The following is a 15,782-nucleotide window of genomic DNA, read 5'->3' as shown; positions in this document are numbered from 1 at the left end:
AAATGTTGTCCTCAATTTTGCCACTGAACACCAGCTCTATAGGGCTGTATTTTGCGAAATATGATGTGAAGCAAGACATTTCCTTGAGGATGAGGAGACATTTTATTGTACAGTTACAAAGAATGTGTGGCAGGTGTTTCTAGTGTTCTCACACACTATATATAGAGCAGAATCACCTGCACAGAAGCAAACCGGGTGAAGATCATGCATGTTTTATAACTACACCTTCCTCATCTGTCCGACTGTCAGCGTCTCCAGGCAACAGAGGTCAGAGGAGCACAGCATCCAAAACACAGGACTAGTAGTTATGACTGACTACTATTACGAGTTGGGAAGGCTGACTGCATGTAGATCTTGACTGATTCTGTTGTGCTTTTGTTGACACGCTATTGCTTTTTGCTTTGTTTTTGAGGATAAACGTTGTGGCCTGAACCAAGCTGATCGAAGGTCATGGACCACATAACCCATTTTGGAAGTCCAATACTGGCTTCAATCTGACTTCAATGGCAAATCATGAGAAGTATGTGCATAGTCTTTCAAGTACGATTCTTCATGTTTTCTCCATTAAAATAAGGTCAGGAAAAATCTGTCAGATTAACATGAGATGAACTCTATGGTTCCTCTCAGGTATCTGCCTTCTACTGATGCTCACAATCACTCGAGTTCAGCTGTCGTCACTCTGCCCCGATTCCTGTTTGGTGTGTACTGAAGATGTCATCATCTGTCATAAACTCTCAAGAATCATTGGTAAGTAAATTATTATGCGGCTGAAGAACTTGAGTACTTAATTTAAAGGGATTCACCCAAAAATGAATATTCTGTCATCATTTACTCTCCCTCGTCATTCCAAACCTGGCTTTCTTTCTTCGGCGTAACATTAAAGAAGGAATGTCCCAAAAGAATGTCCCAGTGTATTTTTGTCCATACAGTGAAAGTCAATGGGGACCAAAAGTGTTTTTGGAGCCCATTGTATGAAATGTTTTGGGTATATAATCCATTTAAGTACACCGAAGGCAGATGGAAATACATTTTTAACCCTAAAGCCTACTGTATCATATTTGATACGCAAAATCCTATGGCCTCTAAACGGTTGTACACAATCTACTATATTTTATAACTATGTAGAAAGTAAATGGCCTTTTAGTATAATTATAAAAACCTTCAGGTCGTAGTCTTTTGGCTGTGAAATCTTTACTGACTTTTATAAAGTATGAAACGTAAGAATACATTTTATATTGTTAGTAATATTTAAGAAATAAACACTAGTAGACTGAAGCAACTTAGGTTTACTTGATTATCCATACATCGTTTTTTAGAAAAACAATCTTAATATGACATATTAATCTGATATATCGAGTGACAATTGATATTTATATGCATTTTAGGCATAGTCCGCTATAAAGATCTAATTGATTTACATTAAGCTTTTAGATTTTCATCATAAATATCAGCAACTGCACTAAATTGCATATTTTTGCTTGGTTTGGGCCTTGATGTTTTATGAGCTTGATCTCCATATTCTCCTATATCATACTATATAAGCCATAAATAAAAGAATGAAGGTCTAAAGGTTCAATAAACTGTTCCATTTGAACAAAATAGACTTTGACTATTTCATATGTCAGGCTCTACAGGTTAGGCTTCGGATGGAGTTTGGATAATATTAATTTTTTAATATAGTTTTGTTTTCTTCATCATGTTCAGATGCACCAGGCTCTACTAAAGCTTTGATGCTCACTGATGGACTCATTGATTCTGTGGACGACATGGTTCTCTCTGATTTATCCAACATGAGTGTTCTGGCACTCAGCAACAATGCCATCTCCAGCATCAAGCAGAATGCGTTTCAGAACCTCACTTTCCTTTCGACACTGTCGCTGGACCACAACCGCATCTCCAGTCAAACCCTGGACGGCTCCACGTTCTCCTGGCTTCGCAGATTGGAGACTCTCCAGCTTGGGAACAACAACCTGAAAGACATTGACGGCTCCTGGTTTCAAAACTCTAGTGCTTTAAAAACTCTTCAGCTAGAGGGGAACCTCTTTACAGTCTTGAACTCCACCAGCTTTGCCCACGCGGACCTGAGGAACCTGGAAACGTTGGACTTGTCCGACAACCTCATCGTGTACATAGGCAGCGAGAGCTTCCGAGGACTGCCTCGTCTCCACAGCCTCGATCTGTCCCGAAATCATCTGCGCACCGCTCCGGATGCCTTCTCACACCTGTCGTGGCTCTCAGTGCTGAACCTCGAGCTGAACCGCTGGAGCTGTACGTGTGAGTTGAGAGAGCTGGCCTCGTTCCTCAACAGCTACATTCAGGCTCCTGGGAAAGTGTTGTACAATGGGCAGAGGATGGTGTGTGTGAACACAGATAACCCAGCTGTGCAGACTGTGCTGGAGCTGACTGACGCCAACTGTGTCTCGCCACGCAGGAATATCACAGTGGAGGTTGTTGTGGCTAAAAGTAATAACACTTCCCAGCAATACATTAGAAATGTTGCTATTGCCATTGTGCTTTCATTTTTCGGTGAGTAGCCTATCTAAAGCTTGATACCGAAACATTTTCATATTTCATTTATTCTGTTAATTTGATTCAGGTCTCTTAATGTACTCAAAATAAAGCAAATAAAGCTAAAACATTTTGGCCATTTATTGCTTCTATAGAAAAAAACAATATTGAGAAACATTACTATTTTTAATGTTTTTGAAAGAAGTCTCTAATGCTCATCAAAGCTGCATACATTTATTTAATAAAAATACAGAAAAAAAATGTAATTTTGTGAAATATTATTCCAATGTTTTTCTATTTTAATATACCTTAAAATATCATTTATTTGATTATTTTCAGCATCATTACTCCAGTCTTCAGAGTCACATGATCCTTCAGAAATCATTCTAATATGATGATTAATTATTAATGTTGGAAACAGGAAATTATATCATAGAGATGACCATTACAGACCCTGACTGTGTGTCATGGTTAATAAGTCTCTTAAATATTTAATCATTTTTATTATCAAAACTTAATGATATTTATGAATGAACAATTTAAGTAACAATTTACAACAAGGTTTAATTGGTTAACGTTAGTGAACTACATACATAAACTAATGAATGAACAATACTTCTACAGCATTTAAATCTCAACATTTACTAATACATTTTTTAAGATCAAAAGTTGTATCAGTTAAAAGTTGTATCTCAGACTTATTCACGTTGTAAGAAATGTGCTTTTTTTACTTATAATAGATTGATACATGGCAATTTATTAATTAAACATAAAAAATATATATAAATTATGAAGTTAACCTGAATAAAAAGAGTACAATAACTTTGTACATGTGTTTAAAACTATAAAATATTTTGCCTTTTATTTATTTCATGGAATCACTTCATCGGCTCTGTTTTGAATTGTAGGAGGTGTTGGGATCACCCTGGGAATGATTGCCATTGCATACCACAAACTCAGTAAGAAATTGAAACTTGCTCAGGAGGAGTGTAGAGCTGAAGAAAGGCACACGTCCAGCCCGGAAACAACCCAGTGGAACTTCTGCGAAGGCAAGGACACTCTATCCATGAGCCATGCGCTCTACAACAGCAACTACAAATCCCATCAGCCCTGCGAGAGAGAAGACTCTCCTTATCTGGGATCAGACGCTCTGGAGAATCATTTCACCTGCCACAAGTGCAGCTCCACAGCCCTTGCCGTAGGAAAGCACAAAAGAGAGATTGTCCTGCATGGAGCCAGTCATGTGGGTGAACAGCTGGCGAATCAACGCCAACATAGAGGGAATGATCAACATTCTGTGTTGCAACAAAGGAGCAAAGGTAAACTGGCAAGCACACCATTTCTTTTGAAATGTTTTTTAATAACCTCTGCCTTAGCAGACACTTTGGAACAGACCCACGAATATAATCAGCTCCTTGCTAATATTTCCTAAAATATAAATGCAGCTATATGTTTTTAAAGACCCACTTACACTGTGAATTGAAAATATTACAAATTTGTGTACAATTTATTAACCAAGTATTACTAAAAAAAACATAAAAGTATGTCAATAGAATAATTATTAATGATTAATCTAATAATTTCCAGTATTTAGCAGTGTTATGTTAGTATTATTTCTATACCATTATACTTCAATTAGTCTTTATTTTTTATTTTAGTTGAATATTTGGTAAAAAAAATTTTTTTTTAAATATTTGTTATAATTTTTTTTGTCACTTTTGTCTTTATTTCAATTATAGTTTATTTTTATATCTTACTTTTATTTCAGTTTTAGTCATTCTAGTCCTTAAACTTCAGCTTTGTTTCAACAATTCTAAGTTTTTTTCATCTAATAATTACATTTTATTTTATGTCAGTTTTATTTTAACTTTGAATTTAGACCGTTGTAAATTACATAAATAATTATAAAATATAAATCCACATAGGTATATAAATCTATACCAAGGCCCGGTTTCACAGACAGGGTTTAGATTAAGCCAGGATTAGGCCTTAGTTTAATTACAGCTTTTGTAAATGTGCCTTAGAAAAAAACCATGATGTACATCTTGAGACAAAACAATGGCACTGATATATTTTAAGATATGTTAGTGCAAGTTGCTTTCAGTTAAAACAGCTCAATAATGCACTTTAGTCTGGGACTAGGTTTGAGCCTTGTTTGTGACACCGGCCAAATATCTTTTGAATCGGGTCATTAAACAACTGCATAGTAACTGCATAGCAACACCTTGGCAACCATTCAGTGGGGGCATCTAGTTTATTTAGTTTTTATATCACTACTCATTCTCAAAATTTTAAAAGTCTTAAAATGTTTCTCTGTTTTATTCACAGACACAAGTGGACGGGCACACAATGAGAGCAGGTCAAGAGTTCCAACTTCTTCCCAACGTCGTGGGGGTTCAAACGACATCTCAGCTGTCAGAATACGCCAGCTGGCCCTCAGTAATCATTTCTCAGCCCTCCAGAGAGGCACATTCAGACCCCCGGACCAAATCCACAATGAAGTAACTCAAGGAAATCACTCACTGTTGAAACACCAGGCCGAGGGCGTTGGCGCTCGGCCGATTTACCAAACCATCAGCTGTCTGCACTGTCACCAGACTTATGAATACAGACAAGCTGGAAGTAACAAACAGAACTATCCATTTACAAATCACTCGCAGAACACTGGAACACAAATGTATGACACTATGCTATACAGAGACATCTTGGGTTATGACAAGTCAACCGCTGAGAGACGTGGTGAGAGTCGAGCTAGTGAGTTGGGGTTTAAGTTAGCTTCTCAACGGAGCGTCACTTTTGATCTAGCTGGGCCCGAGGAACGTGTCCTCCCCACAATGGCTGACAGACACAAAAAAGAGAGTAGGATGAAAAGCTCTAAAACATCTGCACCGAAAATCCCCCGAAAGCTGGGTAGGACTAAGAGCAGCACACGAGGACAATTAAAGACCCAGAAAACCAGAGGACGAGCAAAGAGGACACTGAAAGTTAAATTAAATTTAAACCCCCTTCGAAAAAACAGAGTTCATCCAAAGTCCATTGATGAAGAAAATAATGAAGACAAGATGTCCAAAAAGGCGAAGAAGGAAAAACTGCGAAACAAAAAGGATCTCCAGAGAAAAGACAAAACTAGCAAAAAATCTAAAGATAATGTTAAAGGATCAGGAAATGAGCAAGAGGAAGACAACTCCAAAATGAAACGCGCTAAAAAAGGAAACGAGGATTCAACGTCCATGTCTAAGGATAAAGATGAAGTCACTAAAGAAAGAGGACAAGAGCAACAAAGCTGTATTCCTGTTGAGGGGGAAACTCTGTTAGAGACTGTCCTCGGCGGTAGACCTGAAGCTCAAATGGCATCAACACTCAGTTTAACTCTTCCAGATGAACACAACAGTCTTACGGCTCCATCACACCCTGGCGTTCTGGATGCCGCTGACACTCAGCATCTATCCAGTCCAAACACTGAACTCCCTGTGAGTGAGTCCGCTGCTTCACAGGATGTGGTGAATCAGTCCAATAGTTCAGACCTGATGAGCTCTGCCGCACAAGTCATCCAAGAATATGTGTCTTCAGCCGAAGGCTCACCAAAGAGGAAGTTGAGACTCATTCTACCTGAAAAAACCTCCAACAGGCCACAAACGGCACTAGATAAGAAAATCAGATAGCGTTATTCTTTTCTGATAATGTAGCACAGATAACATGCACTGCTGAGTTCATTGTAGCTATAAATTACTGATAAAAAATGTGTCTTTTATAATGTGCAGTCTTATTTTATTTAAATGATTTATATTGTATTATACTCTAAAAATGTTGTATCCTTGAAAATCCTTGTTGTAGGATTTACTTTTTAACCATTTTCACTCAGAAAATGCTAGTAAATTTCACAAATAATTACAAAAAAATGGCAACACGTTGAATTAATCGTGAAATTATTTTAAATCATTTGTTTTATTTACAACTTGAATTATTATTTTTTCATTATGTATGTGTCATACAATCAAGTATGCCACGAGAGTTAATGATTGCTTCGTTTAACCAAAGAAAAACATTCCACAGTCATTTTCTTGCAAAAAAGATGGCAAGAATACAAAGTGCGCCATTTTATGGTCTGCAGATAAAAGGCAGTTTGGACCTTAGAAAAGAAAACATGACACTCTGGGAGAGTCATTGTGCAGCTTATGCACGTTGAGTGAACATTTAAAGATCTGATTCTGCAAATGATGGACGACAAAGAAGAAAAGGACTGCAACAATGAGGAGGAGGATGAAGAGGGAGAAAGAATTGAACCAAAAAAAATTCTGGGGATCTTTACAAGAGAGCAGTTCATCATGTTATGTATTAGTATCGGTCTGATTGCACTTCTTCTCATCATTATTTTAACTTCAGTATTTGTGATCAGGAGATCAGGTATGAAGCCTCTTCATTGTACATAACATTGAATATTGATTGATGTAGAGTTCAGAATGTGTCCATATGCAACACCATTTATCAGGTACATAATTATGAAACGGTATGAATTTCAGAGTAAATTGAGAGAAAACAATAGTGATTTATCTATGTTGTTCAATTTGTGGATACTGCTTGTGATCTCAGATGCTTCAGTCGACGTGGACATGGAGCCTTTCCCAACTGGTGGAGACATGCTTGACTATCTTCTCCAAACTGGAGAGATTCGGGAGAAAGATGGTCTTTATGCAACATGGTATCACTCAGCCAACAATAAGTCTGAGATGTACAAGGCCTTGAACAGTAAGAGTTATCTGTATACCTTTGTTCAAGGTTGCGCTTCTGTCCATTCAGTTATCATCAGTTACATAATAGTAATAATAATAATGAAACATATTTCTGTAAACTTATATCTATTTACAAAATGGAACATATGACTGCCCAACTATATAAATTAATATATAAATTGAGGGTGAAACTTTTACTTATTCCTTGTTGTATATAATTTCTAGTGTATCTACTGGTTTTTTTATATAATTTTATACATTTGAACAAATTTGAACAACAAACTAAACATTCATTAACAACAACAGTGGCCCAAATAAAACAGGTACAGAAATAGAAAATAAAATACATAATACACTATTATTATGTATTTTATTTTCTATTTCTGTATCTGTTTTATTTGGGCCACTGTTGTTGTTAATGAATGTTTAGTTCGTTGTTCAAATTTGTTCAAATGTATAAAATTATATAAAAAAAAACATTCTGTGAAATGTAGGTGTTAGATATGATATATACACAATCTTTAATTAAGAGCTCTGATAGAGATAACAAACTGGTGACGGTGTAATTTAATACCTTAAAAACTTTGTTTGTACATTACAGGTGATGTATTGATCCTGGAGGCTGATATAAATGTACAAGGTCATAATACAATCAATGAAACCAACATTCCCATCATGGCCCATCCACCGGACATATACAGTGACAACACTCTGGAGGAGTGGCTGGATGCTGTACTCAAATCAAAGAAAGGTGAACAACCTGGAACATTAGCATCTGATTTAATATACAGAAGACATGGTGAGCATTGCTTTGTTGTGTTCATCCTTCATTAGGGATAAAGCTGGATTTTAAGAGCATTAATGCTGTGGAGCCCTCATTGGATCTGCTGAGAGAGAAAAGCCAAATGGGGATCAACCGCCCAGTGTGGATAAATGCAGATATTCTTCCTGGTCCTAATGTTCCTGATTTCTGGCCAGTGGTCAATGCTTCTGAGTAAGAATGTATTAAATATCTAATTTCATTTGTAACACTTGAATGCGGGTCAGTTTACTTTGTGATTTAGGCCAGTGGCTCTCAATTTGTTGGTACAGTAATGATAAAAATGTTTACATTAGGGGTGGAGCCGAACCCGAATACGGTATTCGGAAAGGCACAAATAATGTGTTTTTTACGAATACTTATTTCGAACAAATACTTTTAAAAATATTTGTATTCGGGAACAAGAAAAACTTTATATTAAAAAGCTGCGTTTCCTCATGAGACATGGCGACCGGCGGTGCTGCTGATGTGGTGGCTGAAATATTTTGGATTAGGCTAATGTCACGTTGTCATAAGGGGTAGTTCACATAGCGTGTTTTTTGCGCGTGCAGATTTCAAATGTAGGCGCGCGGCAAGCGCGCTTATATAGAAGCGAGCGGCGCGCTGCATAGCAACGACAGACGCCACAGGAGGGCAAGCGCTTGTGGACAGGAGAAAACGGTGCGAACTGCGCTCTTCATGATGACGAGGAAGTATCAGCAAAGAATTCATTGATTTCTAGCCCTTGCATTAGCTTTAGATATATTTATGGAGATGAGAAATGAAATAAAAAGCCGTCATTATGTCATTATCAGTCCGTCAGAAAAGCAGTTCTAGGCTTATTCTTGGCTGGATAACTCTTAGCAGGTTTAAAAAGCTCTTTTAAAATTAAATATGAATGCAGTTTTGGATTAAATAAAAGTACAGTCAAGTCAAATAAAACATGTTTTATCTCCTGTTTGGTAACACTACAATAAGATACCATTCATTAACGTTACTTAATGCGTTATCTAACATCAACACATTGAGTGAACAATATATTTTTACAACATTAATTAATGTTTGTGAATGTTATTTAATACAAATACTTGATTGGTCATGTTTGTTCACTTCATTCATTGTGCATTAAATAATGTTAACATAAATAATGTTAACTTTTGATTTTAAAAATGTATTTTTAAATTAACCCCAAGGAGAATAATTGCGACAGTATATAGCCTAACTATTGTTTATTGTTAGGTCATTTTATCTAATGTTATCTAACAAATGGAATATTATTGTAAAGTGTTTTTAATACTACAGTTTCCATCTTTGTAACCGTGATATACGCTTTAATATATGTAAATTTAATCTAAATTAAGCTTCGGTACCGAAATTGTTACCGAGAACCGTGGATTTTCACAGGTATTGGTACCAAATACTGAAATTTTGGTACCGTGACAACACTAGTAGCTCTGTTAGCTCGGTAATTTAGACAATAGGCTGTTGACAGAGTAACGTTAACATATGTAATGGCTGTTATGTTATTTTCTTTTCAATGACGTTCCTTGTTACATGTTCATTGCTGGATTTATGGAAAAACATCAACCAATATTGCATATCCATAATTATTATAATGGATATAATTAAAGAATACTTACACTATAACGTAAATTAGAAGTGTAACGCAAAAAAACTGGATTTTTACACCTATTTTGAATTTTACTCGAATACAAATACAAATACAAATACTTTTCCCCTCTCAACAAATACAAATACAGATACAAATACCGGCTGCTTTGCACACCCCTAGTTTACATAAAGCTCTGTAAAACTTGGATTTTTTTCAACACAATGTTGTATGTCCCATCGGCTAATCCGAAATGCACACTTGCGGTCTTCAAGCCCACTTGAACACTTGGGCCAAATACAGGAAATACGTCATGCAAGTAGACAAAGTGTGGGTACTACTGGGACAGGTCCTCTGTAATGGTTATTTATAGGTTTTATTTTTATAACCAAAAAATGACTGTTACCAGAACATTCTGGGGACCAGAAATTGTTTGCTTCGTGTTTTGTTCCTGAATGAAACAATGTGTGTGAATGAGTTTGGATGAGTGAATAATTCAAAAAAAAGCCGTCATTATGTCATTATCAGTCCGTCAGAAAAGCAGTTCTAGGCTTATTCTTGGCTGGATAACTCTTAGCAGGTTTAAAAAGCTCTTTTAAAATTAAATATGAATGCAGTTTTGGATTAAATAAAAGTACAGTCAAGTCAAATAAAACATGTTTTATCTCCTGTTTGGTAACACTACAATAAGATACCATTCATTAACGTTACTTAATGCGTTATCTAACATCAACACATTGAGTGAACAATATATTTTTACAACATTAATTAATGTTTGTGAATGTTATTTAATACAAATACTTGATTGGTCATGTTTGTTCACTTCATTCATTGTGCATTAAATAATGTTAACATAAATAATGTTAACTTTTGATTTTAAAAATGTATTTTTAAATTAACCCCAAGGAGAATAATTGCGACAGTATATAGCCTAACTATTGTTTATTGTTAGGTCATTTTATCTAATGTTATCTAACAAATGGAATATTATTGTAAAGTGTTTTTAATACTACAGTTTCCATCTTTGTAACCGTGATATACGCTTTAATATATGTAAATTTAATCTAAATTAAGCTTCGGTACCGAAATTGTTACCGAGAACCGTGGATTTTCACAGGTATTGGTACCAAATACTGAAATTTTGGTACCGTGACAACACTAGTAGCTCTGTTAGCTCGGTAATTTAGACAATAGGCTGTTGACAGAGTAACGTTAACATATGTAATGGCTGTTATGTTATTTTCTTTTCAATGACGTTCCTTGTTACATGTTCATTGCTGGATTTATGGAAAAACATCAACCAATATTGCATATCCATAATTATTATAATGGATATAATTAAAGAATACTTACACTATAACGTAAATTAGAAGTGTAACGCAAAAAAACTGGATTTTTACACCTATTTTGAATTTTACTCGAATACAAATACAAATACAAATACTTTTCCCCTCTCAACAAATACAAATACAGATACAAATACCGGCTGCTTTGCACACCCCTAGTTTACATAAATCTCTGTAAAACTTGGATTTTTTTCAACACAATGTTGTATGTCCCATCGGCTAATCCGAAATGCACACTTGCGGTCTTCAAGCCCACTTGAACACTTGGGCCAAATACAGGAAATACGTCATGCAAGTAGACAAAGTGTGGGTACTACTGGGACAGGTCCTCTGTAATGGTTATTTATAGGTTTTATTTTTATAACCAAAAAATGACTGTTACCAGAACATTCTGGGGACCAGAAATTGTTTGCTTCGTGTTTTGTTCCTGAATGAAACAATGTGTGTGAATGAGTTTGGATGAGTGAATAATTCAATAACTCACTCATAAAAACAGGCAGCTGTTAACCTGGCAAGCCAGACCTACATCAAGATGATAGGTCTGGCAACTCACCATAGACACGGCTCAATCCGAGGGGCGGGATAAACGGCTGTCTATCAAATTCCCTCTGCACGCAATAGGACAGCGCTTCAACCAACCAGAGGGTTTTACCAACAGCGGAGCTAACGATAGTTGATAGATTCAACTTATGAATCTGGCCGGCAAAACTATGAACACATCTTCCTTTTTAAGAATGACTTAAGTGCCGTTCTTTGCTCTTTTCTCAAAGAAAAACTTAACTCCAAGTCCTCCAGAGTCGCGGCCAAAGCCGATTCGAAAGACTGTTTGCCAGAAGCAGCTCTTCTTTGTTTTCAAGTAGCAGGGAACCGTCACAACTCTGTCCTCATTATGTTAAGCCCGCCCCGCCTACTCTAAACACGATGTGATTGGCCTGACCCAATTTAGGTTTTTACAGCTCAGAAAGTCAACGGAGAGTTGCTAGACTACCCTGGCTGCAAAATAAATTTTGCTGACGCTAGGGTGCGTCTAGATTTCTAGGCTAGGCAGCTGTTTCTTAAAAAAGCTTAATTCACTCATATAGACAGTCACTTATCCCCATCTACTGGCGTGACTACATAACATACAGAAAGAGTCAGTGAAAAATCTCCACTGAGTCTGAAACCTGCAAACACAGGCAAGTGGAGTGATACAAAGAGTGGCAAAACAACTTTGACTATTTGGAATGATATTCTGAACATCATAACTAATTATGTGACCTGTTGATTGCTTCATGTTGTTTTTCAGTTGCTGACCTTTTTTTACTTTTATTACAAGGTTTTTTGAGCTCATTCAGCTGAAATTTCCTGACGTCACCATCTCTCCAGGATGGAAGGTTCTTTATCTTTCCCTCTTCCCCAATGTGACATACACGCGCAGTATGGTGGAGCAGATGTACTCTACTGTAAGACACCTCCCTCAGAAAATCACCTTTCCTGTCCATGCTTTGATGACCAAGAATGGGTGGCCACACCTGAGCTGGCTGCTCAGCCAATCTTCAAGGTAACTCAGTTACTTCAGTCGTTTATACTGTCGTTTATACGTTTATGATGTTTACACTGTGTCTTGATTCTGATACAGGTTTAGTTTAACACTGTGGCAAGGAAAGGAGAACCCCACTGTGAATGATCTTCTCTTCATCAGAGACAACAGCAACCCTCAGCGCATCTATTATGACATCTATGAGCCTGTGCTCTCACAGTTCAAAGAAGCTGCAAGTGAGTGACTTCATGGTTTTGAATATTACACCTTAGATAGTGTATAGCGATGCACAATATATGGTAGCAGATTGGTTATCTGCCGATATTAGAGCTGTTTTACATTAGATTAACTTTGCAGTCATGTAACTCTCTTAAAAATAAAAGTCCTTTATTGGCATCTGTGGTTCCATGAAGAACCGTTAACATCCATGGAATCTTTCAATTATACAGAAAGGTTAATTAATTATATATTGGAAAAATGTTCTTTAGATTATTATAATGTTCTTCACACTAAGAAAAACATGGTTCACTTAAGAACTGATCACTGAATGATTCTTTGAGGAACCCAAAATGGTTCTTCGATGGCATCATTGCGAAAACCCCCTGTTGAAACTATTATTTTTAAAGGGGTCCTATTATACTTTTTCACTTTTCTAACTTTAGTTAGTGTGTATGTTGCTGTTTGAGCATAAAAAGATCTGCAAGGTTACAAAGCTCAAAGTCTACCCCAAAGGGAGATATATTTTACATAATCCACTTTTCAAGAACTACAACGAACAGCACCTTTGGACTACAGCGCGATTTTTCCGGGTTTTATGAAGTCATAATGTTCCTCATTTAAATTATCCCCGCCCACGGAATACGCAGAAAAGCGGATGAGCTGCTGTTATGTCAAAGAGATGCTGGTTTTTCCACAACTAATTTGTTTGACCTTCGTTAGGCTGACGAACTTAGAATGGGTAAATTTATTTTAAATACTGTTCCTGAACATTATAATCCCGTTGTTTATCTGTGCGCACACATTTTAGCAAAAAACAGGTTCCAGAACCACGATGCAGGCTACACAAAAGCTTCTCCGGAAATGGAGCCGTTTCCACTTTGTCGGGACAATCTTTTATTTGTGGATGAAAACTTGTAAGCATGTCTTATTATTTGTAGTTCCATTTTCTAATAACAGTTCTAAGTTTTATGTTGTGCAAGTCAACATTAGAGTTGATGTTGTTCACTGTAGCTTTTGTAAGCTCTCGCTTTTGCAAGGCTGTTCACCGCCCTTTAGGAAAATTAATCATGTTTTTGTGATCGATTACTGTTTGTATAACCATGGTTTTCCTACAAATATCATGATTAAATGGTGGATAACATCATGCCTATAATGTACAAGACAAACCACTCTGAAACGTCCTGTGAAATCCATGCTTGCAAATCCGTTCTAGATGCTCCTCTTGTTTGTTAACATTGTCAGGGTCTGAATCAGGTTTGAAATTGGTGTCATTCTTTACATTTACTCGCGCAGAACTCGCGTTTATGGAGGGGCGGGACATTTCCCGAACACACGCTAAGCGCTGCCAATCACAACACACTGGTCAAGCTAACCAATCACAGCACATTTTGTATTTCTTAAGGACAGGCTTCATCGAAAAACAGGAACTAAACAACGTGTTCAGGACAGACTGGGGATAGAGAGACTGTAATAATGTAAAATATGTGAAAAATCTAGCGTTTTTTTTTTAACAATTAAGTATGAAAGCTTACTCTAGTAGCCTACATCCCAAAAACAAAATCAAGACTTCGTAAAAGGGCATAATAGGACCCCTTTAAAAGTGAAAGGTCACATTTATCATTGGTTACCATTGCTTCAGGTTTTTCATGAAAATTCGTCATGTTGACCAACAGAAAGCTGCTTGGTTTGAAATTGACTTCTGTGTGAGCCGTACACTATCAGTAAATCTTTTTTTTTTTTTTTTTGACAAAAAAGCTGAAATTTCGCAGTTGTGACCATGCCTGAATACTCATATAAAATTAATCTTTAGAAACACTAATCATTTAGCAAATCCCAAAATGCAAATTAATTTTTCATACTGTACATTGTAATGATGGGATGCCAAATTCACTTGGAGTCTACTATTTAAAATTATTGATTTTATTTGTGTTTTATTTTTTAGACAGAATAGTATAGAATTGTATTTATTTATTGGTAATAGCCCATAACATGAAAATAATTGTAACAATATTTATTTTCTTATTATTATTCATATTTTATATATATATTTTTCACTGCTCAATTTTGTCCATAATTTTAATATTGATGCATCCCAAATTGTATATATCAGTAACACAGGCATCTTGATTTCTCAGAGCTGAAAAACAGACCCAGAAGATTCTATCCAGGTGGAAACATAGTTGACTATTTCAGGCCGGTGAATGGTGATGGACTCAACATTCAGTGGGACACAGTGACTGATAAAGATTCTTTACTATCTTTGCTTGAAGGTGTGAATTTAACAACTTTAGATGGATAGATATTGTGGAAATGCATAGATCTTTATAAATTGGTAATGCAAGAATTTTTTTTTTTGCAGATAGCCCTGGAGGAATGCTGGTGATCCCAGTATTATCTAGGGTAGGTCAACCAAACATTCCTGTCGTTCAGGGTTCCCAACCTGAGCTTCCTCTTCAGGACTGTCTGGAGCTGATTCTTGCCTCTAAGAAGCCGTGGGGACTCTACTTAAGGATAAAGTCCCAGAATCATCTGAGCCCCTCGCTGGAGCTCCTTCGTCGGGCCTATGACAGAGACCTGCTGCACCACCCCACCTGGGTTAACATGGACATAGCCCACGGAGCTTTCCATATCCACGGCTATGTGATGGGAAAAGAGTTCTTGAGAACCATTGATCAAATCTTTCCATATGTGACTCTGGCTCCAGGTTGGCCTAAAGAGGTTCTCAATGAAGGCTACACTCCAGAACTGGTGGAGGACATGGTGCAGCTCTTTCAGGGGGCCTGGCAAGATGTTTCACTGCAGCTGCAGGTCGAGGCTCTGGACAGGACTGTGACTGGATATAAGAGCCTTATCCATGCACAATCACGCTTCTCACTGACTCTAGAGCAGCGTGCAGAGGACAGAGGCCTCAATTCTGGGATTGAAAGCTTAATGTCTTTCCGAGCAGTGAACAGACAGCGGAGCTTCTACAATATGTCTAATATATACAGAAAACATGCAGCAAATCTGTCTGTCTGAAAATCAAGATCATATATCTTTGACAAAGACATCG

General features: G+C 36.8%; 2 protein-coding genes across 2 annotated transcripts; both read left to right on the top strand.

Moving 5' to 3' along the window:
- Positions 1–1,766: 1,766 nt before the first annotated feature.
- lrrc53 (leucine rich repeat containing 53) lies at positions 1,767–6,259 on the top strand (the record flags this gene model as incomplete). Its single annotated transcript, XM_081373795.1, has 3 exons — positions 1,767–2,463; positions 3,417–3,827; positions 4,837–6,259. The coding sequence occupies 3 exons, from the start codon at positions 1,767–1,769 to the stop codon at positions 6,168–6,170; spliced, it is 2,442 nt and encodes an 813-aa protein (XP_081229921.1). The 3' UTR covers positions 6,171–6,259.
- A 550-nt stretch (positions 6,260–6,809) lies between these two features.
- Positions 6,810–15,748, top strand: fam151a (family with sequence similarity 151 member A; the record flags this gene model as incomplete). Its single annotated transcript, XM_081373794.1, has 8 exons — positions 6,810–6,912; positions 7,099–7,254; positions 7,840–7,989; positions 8,073–8,232; positions 12,308–12,532; positions 12,611–12,747; positions 14,866–15,000; positions 15,090–15,748. The coding sequence occupies exons 1-8, from the start codon at positions 6,834–6,836 to the stop codon at positions 15,746–15,748; spliced, it is 1,701 nt and encodes a 566-aa protein (XP_081229920.1). The 5' UTR covers positions 6,810–6,833.
- Between the last annotated feature and the right edge of the window lie 34 nt (positions 15,749–15,782).

The sequence above is a fragment of the Scardinius erythrophthalmus genome, assembly GCF_964197995.2.
Source record: "Scardinius erythrophthalmus genome assembly, chromosome: 9".
Classification (NCBI taxonomy): Eukaryota; Metazoa; Chordata; class Actinopteri; order Cypriniformes; family Leuciscidae; genus Scardinius; species Scardinius erythrophthalmus.
The sequence above is the reverse complement of the archived record's forward strand: the minus strand, read 5'-3'. Positions and strand labels throughout refer to the sequence as shown.